Genomic DNA, 13,896 nt, shown 5'->3' with positions numbered 1-13,896 from the left:
GGGAGGCCTTCCTTGACCGCTCTGTCTAAAATGGCCATACTCCCCCACCCCACCCCTGCCACCTTTCTCTTTTTGTCTCCACAGCTCTTGGTGCAAAACATGCCACTATTTATTGTGTGTCCCTACCCACCCCCAGCCCACGCCTGGAATGCAGCTTCTGTGAAGGCAGGGGTTTGTTCACTGCAGTGCCCAGGGGAAGAGGGGAGGCAGGAAAGGATGAATGCATGAAGGAAGGAGTGTGAGGCAGTGGCTCCCCAAGGCCTCTTGGCTGGTGAGTGGCAGAGCCAGAGTTAGTGTTCACTCTCTTGCTTCCATCCTGCACCAGATGTGCCCGGTTCATTCACCTGGAGCTCCAGCTGCTGGGCACACCCTTCCAGCTGGTGGGAGCAGAGGCCGCGGCCACAAGGGGGCAGTGGAGAGCGGGGCAGTCTTGGCGGCTGCCGCCCCGGCTGTGGCGGTGATGAACTACAGTAGGGACGCTCGCCACAGCCCAGCCTCTGCCATCCGCACGTGTCTTGCTATGGTTAGGGTTCAGGCTCACTGTCATCAGCTCCTTGCATCACCTCTCTGACCTTGGTGTGGTTGGGCCCCTTCATGATCGTGGTGAGGACTTGGGGAGGAGGAGGGACCTGGCTCCCTGTGCGTCTGCCACTTCTATTTCGCTAGAATCGGTCTGATAACATTTATTCTTCATAAGAATCATCCTAGACTGGACGTGTTTGTGTACTTTCTCAGGGAGGCCTTCCCTGACCACTCTGTCTAAAATGGCCATCCTCCCAACTCCTGACCCCCCCGCCCCCCGTTCTCTGTCTTTCCCCACAATTCTTGGTGCAGAACGTGCCGCTGTTCTCTGTTCCGGCACCCCTGGGCACTAGCACCCCCCGCCCCGGACCTCACACAGACCAGAATGGTGGTTGTTATTATGTGTAAATCTTACAGTGACCCTGTGAGATAGAAGGTGGGGGCAGCCCACTTTGTAGATAAGGAAATGGAGGCTCAGAGAGGTTGGGTTACTCGTCCAGGGCCACACAGCCAGGAAATAGGTGAGTCTTTTTGACCTCAGAGCCTCCTTGTGAGGGGCCACTGTGCCTGTGTTGCTGCCGCCTCCAAGGGCCCAGGGTGTGTGGAGCCTGTCAGTGTGGAGCCCCTTCTGTGTTGGGGATGCTGGTGAAGAGAGACAGCGTTCCCTAGAAGCCAGAGCTGGCCTACCAGAGACCCTTTCCGTTGGTGAGCAGTGCCCCGCTCCTTGGAGGAGGGTCTGGCAGCCAGAATGCTGGGCCGCACAGGGTCACCGGAGCTGGGTGGGTGTGTCTGCAGGCCTCACAGAGGCTTCCCTGGAGCGAGGCCACCGGCCCAGGCTAGGGAAAGCCCCCCTGCAGCAGCTCCTGCACTGGGGCGCCCACCTCTGCTCTGGGGTCTGGTGTGGTGGGCAGGCCCCCATCCCCCCAAGTGTGGTGAAGGAGGAGTGAGGGAAAGGCCTTGGCTCAGAGGGTGGTGGGGTGGGGGCTTTGAGGCAAGGTGCCTCCCGCAGGTGCTTATGGAGAAGAGCTGCTCGCCAGGCTCTGTCCTGGGTGCTGGGAAGTGACTGAGGACGGGACAGTCCCTGCCCTCTGGAGCTGACCATCCAGTGGGAGGCAGACGGTAAATGTCTGGGTTGCTATTTTAAGTTGACAGTCAGGAAGGGCCTCACTGACGAGGTTAGGGAGGAGCCCTGCGGGATCTGGGGGAGAGCGATTCAGGCAGTGAGAACAGCATGTGCAAAGGCCCTTAGCCTCTCCTACTCTTTTTTTTTTGCGCTACGCGGGCCTCTCACTGTTGTGGCCTCTCCCGTTGCGGAACACAGCCTCCGGACACGCGGGCTCAGCGGCCATGGCTCACGGGCCCAGCCGCTCCGCGGCATGTGGGATCCTCCCGGACCGGGGCACGAACCCGTGTCCCCTGCGTCGGCAGGCGGACTCTCAACCACTGCGCCACCAGGGAAGCCCTCTCCTACTCTTGAGCCCTGGTTTTCTCATCTGCCACGTGGGGACCATCCCAGGACCCTTGTCTCCCTGAGGCTCTGGGCACCCATGCTAGCTTGAAACAGGTGCTCAGAAAGTGGGCACCCCCCTTTCTACTATGGCTACCTTGATCAGCACCATATTTATTCCCATGAAGGCAGTGAAGTGTGTGGGCCCTGCTGCCCGGCAGTGGCTCTGGGTACTCCCCTCTGGGTGGGGCAGGGCTGCAGCCTGCGGGGTGGGCTGTGCCCTGCCCCTTGTCCAGCCCTGACCTCATGGTGCCATGAGTTGCCCTTGGCTGGGCCCTGGAATCTGGGGCCTCCGGGTGAGAATTCCTCCCAGGCTGGGGAACTGTCATCGTAGAGCCAGCCTCCTGTGCCCCAGGCCAGGGCTCCTGCCTGTCCTTGCCCTCTGTCTGGCCACTGTGCCTGAGGCTTTGGGGCCACACCCCCTGCCTGTGGCCAGTGCCCGGACTTCAAGTCAGTGACACCCTCACGGGCTTTGCTTCATTCATCCTTCGAACATATCACCGCCCCCTTGTCCCCCCAGCCCCTTCCCTCCATGGGGACAGGAAGAGCTGTCCCCGGCTCCTTCAGAAAGTCCCACCACTCACTCCTCCCCTGCCCCTTGCCTGCCTTCTCTCTGGGGTAGGGCCTGAGCCTGCTACCTCCCCTTCTGTGCTCAGGACCCCTGCCTGGGGCTCTGCCCAGCAGCCACCTGTGCCCCTCACCCCAGTCCTGGGCCTATCCTGGGCCCCCACCCCAGGCTGGCCTCAGGCCTGGGCAGGCTCAGGGGTGTGTGAGTGTGTGTGACAAGCGTAGGGACGGGAGTGTGCTGGGGCGCAGAGCAGGGGGTGGGGAGTAGGGGGTAAGCTCAGGGACTGAAGATTGGGAAGTGCGTGATGGGCTCCCCCATATTTAGGCCCTCATCGGGTGGGGTGGAGGTGTGGGTAGCCTCTGCTGCTCCCTGGCCCTCGACCTTTTCTCTCTATGGGTAATTGGGACCGGTTTGCTAGCCCCACCCTTTAAAAGAAAAGATTTATTGAGGTAAAATTCACGTGACATACAATTAGCCATTTAAAAGGGAATTTAATTCACAGTGTTGTGCAACCGCCGTCTCTGTCTAGTTCCACAACTTTTTCATCACCCCAAAAGGAGACCCGGTCCCCATTAGTTGCCACTCCCATCTCCCCTCACCCCATCCTCGGCAGCCACCAGTCTGCTTTCTGTCTCCTTCCATTTACCTATTTGGGGCATTTCACATAAACATGTGACCCCTTTGTACCTGGCTTCTCTCACCTAAAAATATATATATATATATATGTATAATTTTTATTTTTAAAAATTTTTTTTTCTTCCCACTTGGCTTTTAAAATTTAAAAATTTTCTTTTCTGAAATAATTAGAGAGGCACAGGCAGTTGTACGATGGTAGAGAGGCCCTGTGGCTCCCCCCACACCGCATCCCCACCCCCTTGCCCTGCCCAGGGCCTTTCAGACCTCTCCTGTGGTGGAGATTTGGGGACAGGAAATGGGAAATGAGGACCAAACCTGTCACAGCGGCCTTGAGCTGGGGCAGCCCACTCCCCAGTGGCCCCGGGGCCTTGAGTGCTGCCGCACGGGCCGGGCTTACCTCTGTGAGGGCGCCGCTGCTCCTCTGCAGCCTCGGGCTGGCCTGGGTGTGTTGGCGGCGGTGGCAGCCGTAGCAGCTGCAGCAGCGGCTGCTGGGAGGGTGGCCCCTGTCCCGGCCGTCCCCTCCCGCTGCCCAGCTTCCTTTCCCAGCAGCCAGTCGGGGCCCCGACGTCCCATACTCTCCTCCTGGGTTCTGGTCTGGTGCCCAGGTTGGGGGGAGAGGGTAGGGTTTCAGCCCTCCCCCAGCAGCTGGCCGGCAGGGAGAGGGGCTGGTTGTATTTTAAGCTGTGAGTGGTTCAGCAGGAACTCGGAGGCCTGCTCTCCCAATAGACGTGGTGCAGCCTTCCTGCGGACCACACGAGCTCCGAAGGCATGTGGGCACTGCCCGCCTGGGACCCAGGAACTATTAATATACCTGCCGCCACAGGGCAGCAGGCCCTTTGCCTGCTCGGGGCGGTGCTATCCTCGCCTTTTAGGGCACATTCTGCCTGTACCCCTTCCCTCTTCCGAGTCCCCTTGGTGGGGCCAGACACTCGGGGCAGTGTGGGCAGCGCCCTCTTTCTGGCCCTTCTGTCTGGCCTTGTTATCCCCATGACTCAGAGGGGTTCAGTAACCTGCCCCCCAAGGCCACGTGGCCATGCAGAGCCCCCAGTTGACAGCAGGCGCACTCTCTAGCGTGGTAACAGTAGCATCGGCCAGGAATTCTTGGGCTCTGGGCTCTCTCCTGCCCTCCGTCCATGACGTGGGGTGGGTAGAGCATAGGTGGGCAAACAGGCCAGTGTGCTGCAGCGACCCCCTGGCCAGTAGGGGAGCCGGGATCTGAACCCAGGCCCATCCCCTTCCCTTCATCGCAGGCGCCCAGGGTCCCGTCAAGCCTGTCCTCACAGCCTGAGGTTTGGGGAGCACTTCCCATCTGTCAGGTACCACGCCAGCCCCTCGAGGTACACACTTTCCTACCTGCCTCCGGCCTGAGGCTCAGAGAGAAGTGACAGCCCCAGAGTCACCCAGTGACAGCGTGGCAGGGCCGGATTCAGTCCTGTGTGCTGCCCACCACGCCCCCCGCCTCTCCCACTGGTGGTGGAGTGTGTGTGAGGGGAGCCCTTTCCTCCTGGGGGGCGCGGCCCTAGGTGGGTGGGCGTGCCCTCAGAGAGCCCTGTCTGGGGCCCTGCCCTGGGGCTCTAAGATCTGCTCCTTTTCTCCATGCTGTCTCTGACTGAGGGCCTGCCAGGCGGGAAGGGTCCTCAGCACCTGCTGCCCAGTGGCCGACTTGGGGTCAGACCCAGCCCTGCCTGCCACGTCCCCATGTCTAATAAGATCTGCGTCAAGCCCTACACTGGGGCCCTCAGGCCTGCGTGGTGGGCTCGGGCCCTACTGGGCCTCACTCCAGCTCCACCAGCAGTTCACACCATTCTCAGCTGGCCCAGGTGGCTTCTCGGAACCGCTTAGGATGGGTGGGTCACGTACCCCTGGGGGCTTCCTCCCTCCCAGCACTGCCCCTTTGCACCACTGGTCCCACCACTGCCTGGGGCTCAGGGAGAGTGGAGTGGGGTGGGGGTGCCCAGGCTGTCTGCCCTGGGCTTTGGGGGGCTCAGGGCCCGGACGAGGGTGCTATGTTGGGCTGACATGGTGGGAAGACTGCCCTGGAGGTGGCCTTGAACAAGGCCTGGGTGGACCTAGTGAGAACTGGGTGGAGAGGGAGGCCGGGGAGGTGTGAGCCAAGGTCTTGGCCTAGGCTGGGGGCGCTTGCTGGAAACTTCCTGGTTTCCTGACCCGTTCCACACTTAGAGAGAGGCTCTCTGCACCAATAACGCCGGAATCTGTCACCTCCCTGGGAACACAGACGCACGAGGAGAATAATCCGGAGTGTCTCTTACAGCTCAGAAGGGGAAATGGATGATCTATCTCGCGGATTCTCAAAATAGCTGGGATTTCTCCAAGCCCAGTGAACTCTGTGAGCCTGAGCTGGGGCCTGGGCGGCCCGTTGGCCTCTCACCCTGCTCCTGGTGACAGGCCCTTGCTCTGCACTGGGCAGGGAGGCCAGGAGGCACCTCCATGCCTCTTCTGGGGATCTCCCTTCCCCCCGTGCTGTTGGGGGTCCGTGTCCCCTCGAAAGCCTTACAGTCAGGGCAACTCAGCCCTTGGAGGGCTGCCCCCAGGTGCCCCCTCCCAGGAGGTCTGTGGCATGGCTCCCGGGGGGCTCAGTGTGGGGCAGTTATATATTTAGTTGGGCCGTGGCTGTTGGGCCACTCGGGTTACATCTGCACAGAAGCTGGCGGAGCCAAGGCAGGCCCGGGCTGCCTTCCAGCACCGCGGCAGAATTTGATCTCGCCGGCCCGGCCCAGAGCACTTCGCGTGGGGAGGTCTGTGGTGGGGGCTGACGGCCGGCAGCTGGGGCCTCTGGCCGCAGCGGGCAGAGCGGGGCAGGCATGGACCTGAGCGTGAGCGTGGTGGCCCAGGAGACCAGCCAGGGCCTCGGCCCCGTCTTTGGCCTCAATGGCCTCCCCCGGCCCATGCCCCCCAAGACGATCAAGAAACCTAAAAAGGCCGTTCTCTTCTTTGAGGTGGAGATTCTGGACGCAAAGACCCGGGAGAAGCTGTGCTTCCTGGACAAGGTAGGACCGCGGTGCAGACTGTGCTGGCCCGAGGGTGCTGGGCCTGCGACCAGGGAGATGGGAGTGCCCCTCTACCTGGGTCCTGACACCCAGCCCCTGCCCTTCAGGGTGTGCAGGAGGGGTACTGTCCCTGGGCCTGCCCCAGCCGGCTTGCCGCTCAGGGTAGAGCACCCTGGCCCCTGGGTGTGGCCGGGAGCTGGCCTCCCAGCGTGAGAGGAGGTGAAGCAGCCTCAGTGGACCCTGCATGGCTCTGGGGCCTGGGAAGGAGGTGGAGTCCTGAGAGCGGCCCCACTCCGAGGCCAGGCCAGGGGAAGGGGTTTGTCCCATCCCAGGGAGGTCTGGAACAGGTTGAGGGCCTTTTCTCTGGGGGGAGTTGCGGCTGGGGGTGGAGAGGAGAGGCGAGGTGGGCCTGGCTTCCCATGCTCACACCATCTCCCAGCCAGTCCAGGGGTGACCTGGCTGCCTGGTTAAAATGGCCCTCAGGCCCATGGCTGCCTTGTCGGCTCCCTCCTCCCATAGCAGTTGCCTGGGACCCCAGTCCATCCCCCCTCACCAAGAGGGATTCTGGGTCCCGGGCTCCCGCCCACGGCTTACTGGTGCCTGGCCTGTGTTTCCCCCAGGTGGAGCCCCAAGCCACCATTGCTGAGATCAAGAACCTTTTCACCAAGAGCCGTAAGTCCAGGGCCCAGCCACACTGCCCCCGCGACCCCTCTGGGCAGGGGCCTCTAGGTAGGACCCTGTCCTACATGCCTCTCCCGCAAGGGCCTGCAGAGATAACCCCAGTGTGGCCCAGGCTTCTCTGGGCTTGCCTGGGGCACCCGCCCCCGTGTGGCCATCAACAGGAACGCCCTTGCTGGGCTTTGGGAAGGACAACATCCCGCTTTGCCTGCTCTTCCGGTCTGTGTCCTGGAGCCACACAAACCTCAGAGATCTTGCCCGGGGGCCGGAGGAGCTGTAGGGACCCTGGGCCCCACCAGGCTGTGTGCTGTGACACCCTACTCTCCCTACAGATCCACAGTGGTACCCCGCCCGCCAGTCCCTCCGCCTGGACCCCAGTGAGTACAGCTGTCTGCTTGGCTGTCCCCGGGCTCCTGGGTGGCCCTGGGCGAAGGCCCAGGCAGGCCCTGAGCCCTGGCCCGACTCTCCGCAGAGGGCAAGTCCCTGAAGGATGAGGATGTTCTGCAGAAGCTGCCCGTGGGCACCACGGCCACCCTCTACTTCCGGGACCTGGGGGCCCAGATCAGCTGGGTAACGGTGCGTGCAGACCCCTCTCCCAGCAGCCTCGTCTCCCATCTGCCGCGTTGGGGTGACTCACCTCTCCCCTCCCCAGGTCTTCCTGACAGAGTACGCCGGGCCCCTTTTCATCTATCTGCTCTTCTACTTTCGGGTGCCCTTCATCTATGGCCACAAATATGACTTCACGTCCAGTCGGCACACGGTGGTACAGTGAGTGGGGCCGGGTGGGAGGAGGTGGCAGGGGGAGGGGAAGGCCTGCGGACCTGCCCCCGCTGAACTGGCTCCCCCGCCCCCAGCCTTGCCTGCATCTGCCACTCATTCCATTACATCAAGCGCCTGCTGGAGACGCTCTTCGTGCACCGCTTCTCCCATGGCACCATGCCGTTGCGCAACATCTTCAAGGTGAGCCCCCAGCTGCCCGTCCAGGTCCTTCACCCCCGGCCCCACCCTCCCTGGTCCCCCTCACCTGGGTCCTGCCCTCCACTGGGCCAGGCTCCATCCCGGCCCTGCTCCCTTTCAGAACTGCACCTACTACTGGGGCTTCGCCGCGTGGATGGCCTATTACATCAACCACCCTCTCTACACACCGCCAAGTAAGTGGCCTCGGACCCTGCTCTCCCTTGTGAACACCCCTCCACCCAGGCTCTCCCCTCACGGGCTTCCCTTCTCTGCTTCCTCTTCAGCCTATGGAGCTCAGCAGGTTAAACTGGCGCTCGCCATCTTTGTGGTAAGCAGGCTGGGACAGATGACAGGGTGCGGGGAGTTTTGGGGGGCGGCTCCGAGCTGACCCTGCTTCTCTAACAGATCTGCCAGCTCGGCAACTTCTCCATCCACATGGCCCTGCGGGACCTGCGGCCAGCTGGTGAGTGGCCTGCTCCGGGCAGGGGGGATGGCCACCTGGGCAGGCTGAGCCAGCGGGTCTCACTCCTGTCCTGTCCTCCCAGGGTCTAAGACCAGGAAGATCCCATACCCCACCAAGAACCCCTTCACATGGCTCTTCCTGCTGGTGTCTTGTCCCAATTACACCTACGAGGTGAGGGTCTGCCCTCCTCTCCTCTCCCTCCTGGGGCTTGGGGTCCCATGTGGAGGGCTAGCTTCTAGGAGGGGGCGGTGCCTGGCTCCGTGGCTGCTTCTGCAGTTTGAACTTGGAACATTTGGAAATGGAGAGACTGTGGCCTCTGTGGGGCCTGGGAGGTGTCCAGCTGGGCTTGTGGCTGTTGGGGACTGACGGGCAGCTTCATCGTGTAGTGCCCCCTTACTCCAGGCCCCTCTAGCTCTGGCGTGTGGTTCCCATCCCCTTACTAGAACAGCTGGGGCTGCCCAGCCCTGCCCGCCTTCACCCTGCCTGCTCTGCCCACAGGTGGGGTCCTGGATTGGCTTTGCCATCATGACACAGTGCCTCCCAGGTGAGCCCGCTGCCCCTTCCCCAGGGGGCCCCGCCCGTCCCTGCTGGGTGCAGCCCTCCCTCCCTGACTCCGCTGCTGCACCCCACAGTGGCCCTCTTCTCCCTGGTGGGCTTCACCCAGATGACCATCTGGGCCAAGGGCAAGCACCGCAGCTACCTGAAGGAGTTCCGAGACTACCCGCCCCTGCGCATGCCCATCATCCCCTTCCTGCTCTGAATGGCATCCCCTCACCCAGGCTCAGCCAGCCAGGCTCGTGTCCCCCCGCCCCAGTGTCATTCTGGGCGAGGAGTGGGAACCACTGCTCTCCAGCGTCTGGAATAAAACCTGCCTGCCCAGCTGGACTCAGACTCAGCGGTGTTTCTTTTGGGGTTCGGTTCAGGGATCAGCACACCAAAGAAAGAGGCGGAGCTTGGGCTGAGGGCCCTGGAGGCTTTTATTTTTTTGACTGGTCTACAGGGTGGTAGGCGGTGCCGCTACAGGGCCACCTCGGGGCCCACGTCACCGGACCCCTGGCCTCTGGCCTCCCTCTGCTCCCGCCTCTTCTTCCGCTGGAGCAGCCGCCGCTCCCGCTCAAACTCCTTCATGCGCTTCACGTAGCTGCAGGCAGAGTACAAGGAGGGAGGGGTAGCCTGGGGAGCTGACGGGACTCTGAGGGGGTCGCAAGTAGGGAAGACCTGCGTGCCTGTGATGTAACTCTGGGGTCTGCCCCCTCCCCTGGGGTGGACACCAGTGAGCCCAGAGCAAGAGCTGGGCCTCCCACCTGAACTAGGCGTGGCCACTCCTGTAGGCACCTCAAAGCAGCCCGCCCCACCCCACAGCCCCTTTGGGATTCCTCTTTCTACTGAGGTGGGGCCTGGCCGGGTGAGGGCTCGGGGCGGGCGTGGGGCTCACTCGAGGTGCTCGCAGTAGTCCCAGTCGTGCTGCTCGTGCTTGCAGGCCAGGAGGTTGGGGAAGCTGTCGCGCTTGCACTTGAGGAACCGGATGAGGTAGTGGGCGCAGTAGTCCCGCTGCTGGAGCACCAGCTGTGCGTCATTCATCTCCTGCTGAGTAGCCACCATCTCTGCGGGGGGGGGGGGGGGGGGGGGACGGGTGGGGCTCAGCCAGGGCCAGGAATAGCTTTCTAATTTGCACGAAAGCAACCCCCAACACTGAGGCCCAGATGGGCAGGGTCCCTCTCCCGCCATCACCGAGCACCTCGAAATCCACGCTAGATTCTTGCCTCCCCTCCCCCTGGGATCACTCCCCAGACAGCCCCACCCTGCAGAGGTGTGTGTGCGTCTGTGTGTCTGCCTGGGGGACCTGGATCCCAGCTCTGTCCTCTCAGTGGAGGCATAGCTTCTGCCCGCCTCATAGAAAGCTGAACTAATAATCCTTGTCCTGTTGCCCCACCCACCTGGTAAACCCCACGGGGATGAAATCAACCTTCACTTCAACTGGGGCCCATTTGGGGGCCATCAGTAATCGTGGGCACACACCCCAGCCCGCGCCCGCTGTGCTGGTGATCCTGAGCTCTGTCCCCACCTAGCACGGGGCACACAGGACCTAGCCTTCCTGCATCCTCAAGGGAACCCCTGCCCCCCCATCTTACCCCATCTTTCTTGGTCCTAGATGCTCCTCCTTTCTCGAACATTCTCTTCCCGTGCCCCTCCTCTCTGCCACACCCTCCCCAGGTTTCCTCCCATCTCTATGGCTGTCCAAACATTAAGCTGCCCAAACATTAAGGCTTGGCTTCTGGTGGTTCTTGCTAAGAGCCGTCCACTCATTCTAATTCATGGCTTCCGTCTCCACCCCGTATATCGTTGAGTCCCAGGCCTTGTGTCCACCTGCAGCCCCTGATAGTTTCCATGTCAAGGTGGCACTTCACACCTGATGCTCCAGCATGATAAGTCAGTCAGTAGCCAGGATTTATGGCGTACCTACTGTGTGCTAGGTGCTGGGGATATACAAGGGAACATGCCAGGCAAGGATCCCTCCCTGCTCTTGGAGGGAGACACAGAACAAACAGGTAGAGCTAGATGTTGTAGGATGCCTGACAATGCTAAGTATTAGGGAGGAAAATAAGGGAGAGAGAGAGGCAGTGTGGGTCGGTGGGTCACAACTTTAGATGGAGGGGTCCGTCAAAAGGTGGCATACGAAGGTGAGGGAGTGGGTCACATAGACACCCGGGTAAGGCAACCCCAAGAGCGGAACAGCAGGTGCAAAGGCCCTGAAGTGGGAGGACAGGCGGGATGCCCCAGGGGTTTCGGCCTGAGCATGTGGTGGTCAGCGCTGGAGGGAGGCACAGGGTTGGTAGGGGAGGTCAGGAGCTCTGTTTCAGGCCTGCTGAGTGCAAGATGCCCGTTAAATGTGGAGTGGAGATGCCAAGCAGGCAGTGAGGTCCATGAGTCTGGGGTTCAGGGTCAAGGCCCAGCTGGAGATAAAAACTCCAGCACTGGTGCACAGCAGCCATTTGAAACCAGAGGACTAGCAAAGACCCCCAGGGAGTGGTGGGAGTGGGTGGAGACAGGAGAGACCCACGCAGTGGGGCGCCTTGGCATTTACAAGGCAGGGAGGTGGGCGGGAGCTGTGGGGTCTTGGAACCACGTGAAGAGGGGCTCCCAGGAAGTGGCAGCGACCGGCCGTGCCTGCTGCTGCCATAGTGGAGTTAGACCTGAGAATCTGGGCCACAACTACTGAGCCTGCACGTCTGGAGCCTGTCTGGAGCCTGTGCTCCACAACAAGAGAGGCCACGATAGTGAGAGGCCCGCGATGAAGAGTGGCCCCCGCTTGCCAAAACTAGAGAAAGCCCTCGCACAGAAACGAAGACCCGACACAGTCAAAAAAAAAATTTTTTTTTTAAATTTATTTTATTTATTTATTTATTGGCTGTGTCAGGTCTTCGTTGCTGCAAGTGGGCTTCGTCGCGGTGTGCGGGCTTCTCATTGCGGGGGGCTTCTCTTGTTGCGGAGCACGGGCTCTAGGTGCGTGGGCTTCAGCAGTTGTGGCTCGCGGGCTCTAGAGCGCGGGCTCAGTAGCTATGGAAGCCCCAGGAGAGGATATTACAACAGCAGAAATAACAGTGTATTTGCATGTTGATGGGAAAACCAACCTTGCAAGAGAGGGAGAGTGGTTGGAGCAGTCCTTGGGTAGGTGAGAGGATGGGATGGAGGGCATCAGAGGGCTCACCTGGAGCAGAGGCTTAGCTAAAGCCGGGGCAGATCATCTGGGCTAACAGGAGAGAAGGTGGAGTCCAGGGTGTGTAGGAAGCAGGGATGAAGGGAGCCCACAAGAGCTCTTTTGGCTGCTTCTATTTTCTTAAGAGGATACAAAGTGACTAGCTGAAAGGAGGTGCTGGGGTCTGAGAGAGAAGGCGTGAGACCATGGTCTAGGAAGGAGCCCGAGAGAGCGAAGGGCCAGGGAATGTGACAGGAAAACAGCAGCATGAAGAGTCAACTGGGGGAGCAATTGGGAGACCAGTCAGGGAGGATGGGTGTTTTTCTCCCACGATGTTCAGCTGCACAGGGACAGGAGCCACGGAGGAGAGCTGGCTTTAACCAGGGTTCTGGTTAAGCAAGACAGAGGAGGGGATGGGGTGGGGCGGCTCTGGGTGTTTGCAAAACATTAATGGGAAAGCAGGGTGTGAGGGGCAGTGGGAAGGACTGACATGATAAGGAGGTGGGGGTACTGATGGACTGCAGGTTCCAGTGGGGCTAAAGGAACTACAAGGACTCGAGACACCATAGGACCGTACCTCCCAACATTCTCCTAAATCCACACCTCTCTGCACCACCCCATTCCCTTAGGGGTCTCCCTGTCTCCAAGTCGTCGCCCACCTGGCAGCCAACGTGACCTTTTGATAAAGCAAATCTGATCGTGTCCCTCCTCTGCTTTGAAGCACTAGCTCTCCCCTCTCCTTGGTCTCGGTGTGGCCAACTCCTCCGCATCTCCCGCAGGTCTCGCTTCCAGTCATAGTCTCCTGAAAGCCCGCCTTGATACTCCCAGGGGCCATCATCAAGATCCGCCAGGTTCCTTTGTCTTCCCTACAGGGCTGTGAGTTCCCCCCTTAGTCAGTGCCTGCTGCATCCTCGGTGCCCAACTCGGGGCTTGGTCCAGGACTGGCGCTCGATATGCTTGTGATATTAACGAATAAAAAAAGCAAAGTGCAGAACAGTATGTGCGGCGTGAGCCCCCCTCGTGTTTTCTCTAGCATACCTAAAAATAGCAGCGACATCTGGACAGAGGTACAATAAGCACATCCCTTCCGCGATAAACCCTCCCATAGTTCCCCACTCACTCCAGGACTAAATCCAACTTCTACTGCCTCATTAGGTCCTGTGTCGCCACTCTCTTTTGCCCCCGGGCTTTTTGTTCAAACAGTGCCTTCTGCCTGGAATGCCTCCACACTCAGGCAGGGTCACGCGCGCCCCCTGGACTCCTCCGGGCCGAGGTCAGGGCTGAACCCAGACACAGTGCATGACGCTCGAGCCCAGCCGACCCCGGGGTTCAGGGGTTCCGGCGCCCACCCCAAACTCCCGCCGGCCGCGCCTGCGCACTGGGACTCACCGCGTTCTTTGCGCCCGGGGAAGCCGTAGTCTGGCGGGAAGGTGGGCATCCGCAGGGGGTCGGGCTCCACCGATGCATCGCCCAGGTAACGCCGACCTAGGTGCGCGCCCATGGTTGCTGTCGCCGCAGGCTCCTGCAGCAGACAGGGTCACCCAGCTCCTACCCGGAAGCACTCCTTGGCCAGCGACGGCTTCCGGGTTGCTCAGGCCGCAGCGGGGATCATAGAGATGAACGACTCCGGAGGACTTCAGGTATCTCTGGCGCCACCTTGCGGTTGGGCTGAGATAGTAAGGTGCGCGCCTCCTACTCTGGTGATCGCCAGGGGGGGGCCTCCCTGCTTCTGGAAATCCATCTGGGCAGGAGAGGGTGGACGATGTGAGCCTGGGGCTTCCTCCCACCCTCCCTGGGCGCCTCTGGTCTCCCGAAGCTAGAGCACAAATGAAAATTATTCTTATGTCGTATTTCAAAAAA

The 13,896-nt window shown here is 61.0% G+C and overlaps 2 protein-coding genes across 3 annotated transcripts in view; one reads left to right on the top strand and one right to left on the bottom strand.

The window, feature by feature from the left end:
• The window catches only part of TECR (trans-2,3-enoyl-CoA reductase), a gene marked incomplete at its 5' end in the record, with an annotated part of 28,034 nt that extends 18,817 nt beyond the window's left edge, over positions 1 to 9,217 (top strand). Inside the window, 12 exons of one of the 2 annotated variants that reach the window (XM_082835324.1) lie at positions 6,191 to 6,241; positions 6,862 to 6,913; positions 7,252 to 7,296; positions 7,392 to 7,495; positions 7,572 to 7,687; positions 7,774 to 7,879; positions 7,998 to 8,070; positions 8,161 to 8,204; positions 8,282 to 8,339; positions 8,422 to 8,510; positions 8,838 to 8,883; positions 8,972 to 9,217. In XM_082835324.1, coding sequence (XP_082691450.1) covers positions 6,191 to 6,241; positions 6,862 to 6,913; positions 7,252 to 7,296; positions 7,392 to 7,495; positions 7,572 to 7,687; positions 7,774 to 7,879; positions 7,998 to 8,070; positions 8,161 to 8,204; positions 8,282 to 8,339; positions 8,422 to 8,510; positions 8,838 to 8,883; positions 8,972 to 9,099 — 912 coding nt within the window. In that variant the 3' untranslated portion in view covers positions 9,100 to 9,217. Of the gene's footprint in view, positions 1 to 6,055; positions 6,242 to 6,861; positions 6,914 to 7,251; positions 7,297 to 7,391; positions 7,496 to 7,571; positions 7,688 to 7,773; positions 7,880 to 7,997; positions 8,071 to 8,160; positions 8,205 to 8,281; positions 8,340 to 8,421; positions 8,511 to 8,837; positions 8,884 to 8,971 lie in introns of those variants that run through there. The other variant, XM_082835323.1, reaches the window with a different exon arrangement.
• Positions 9,218 to 9,303: 86 nt separating this feature from the next.
• Positions 9,304 to 13,597, bottom strand: NDUFB7 (NADH:ubiquinone oxidoreductase subunit B7). The gene is made up of 3 exons (XM_082835789.1): positions 13,426 to 13,597; positions 9,775 to 9,943; positions 9,304 to 9,480 (listed from the first exon to the last, which is right to left on the bottom strand). The coding sequence occupies exons 1-3, from the start codon at positions 13,535 to 13,537 to the stop codon at positions 9,357 to 9,359; spliced, it is 405 nt and encodes a 134-aa protein (XP_082691915.1). The 5' UTR covers positions 13,538 to 13,597; the 3' UTR covers positions 9,304 to 9,356.
• Between the last annotated feature and the right edge of the window lie 299 nt (positions 13,598 to 13,896).

Source organism: Leucopleurus acutus (assembly GCF_964270905.1).
Source record: "Leucopleurus acutus genome assembly, chromosome: 3".
Taxonomy (NCBI): Eukaryota; Metazoa; Chordata; class Mammalia; order Artiodactyla; family Delphinidae; genus Leucopleurus; species Leucopleurus acutus.
The sequence above is the reverse complement of the archived record's forward strand: the minus strand, read 5'-3'. Positions and strand labels throughout refer to the sequence as shown.

Excerpts from the sequence above, each read along its gene's own strand:
- NDUFB7 (XM_082835789.1), bottom strand. The coding sequence starts at position 13,537 with ATGGGCGCGCACCTAGGTCGGCGTTACCTGGGCGATGCATCGGTGGAG. Across the intron at positions 9,944-13,425 it reads CCCCGGGCGCAAAGAACGCG|AGATGGTGGCTACTCAGCAG; the intron begins GTGAGTCCCAGT and ends CCCCCCCCGCAG. Across the intron at positions 9,481-9,774 it reads GACTACTGCGAGCACCTCGA|CTACGTGAAGCGCATGAAGG; the intron begins GTGAGCCCCACG and ends CTCTGCCTGCAG.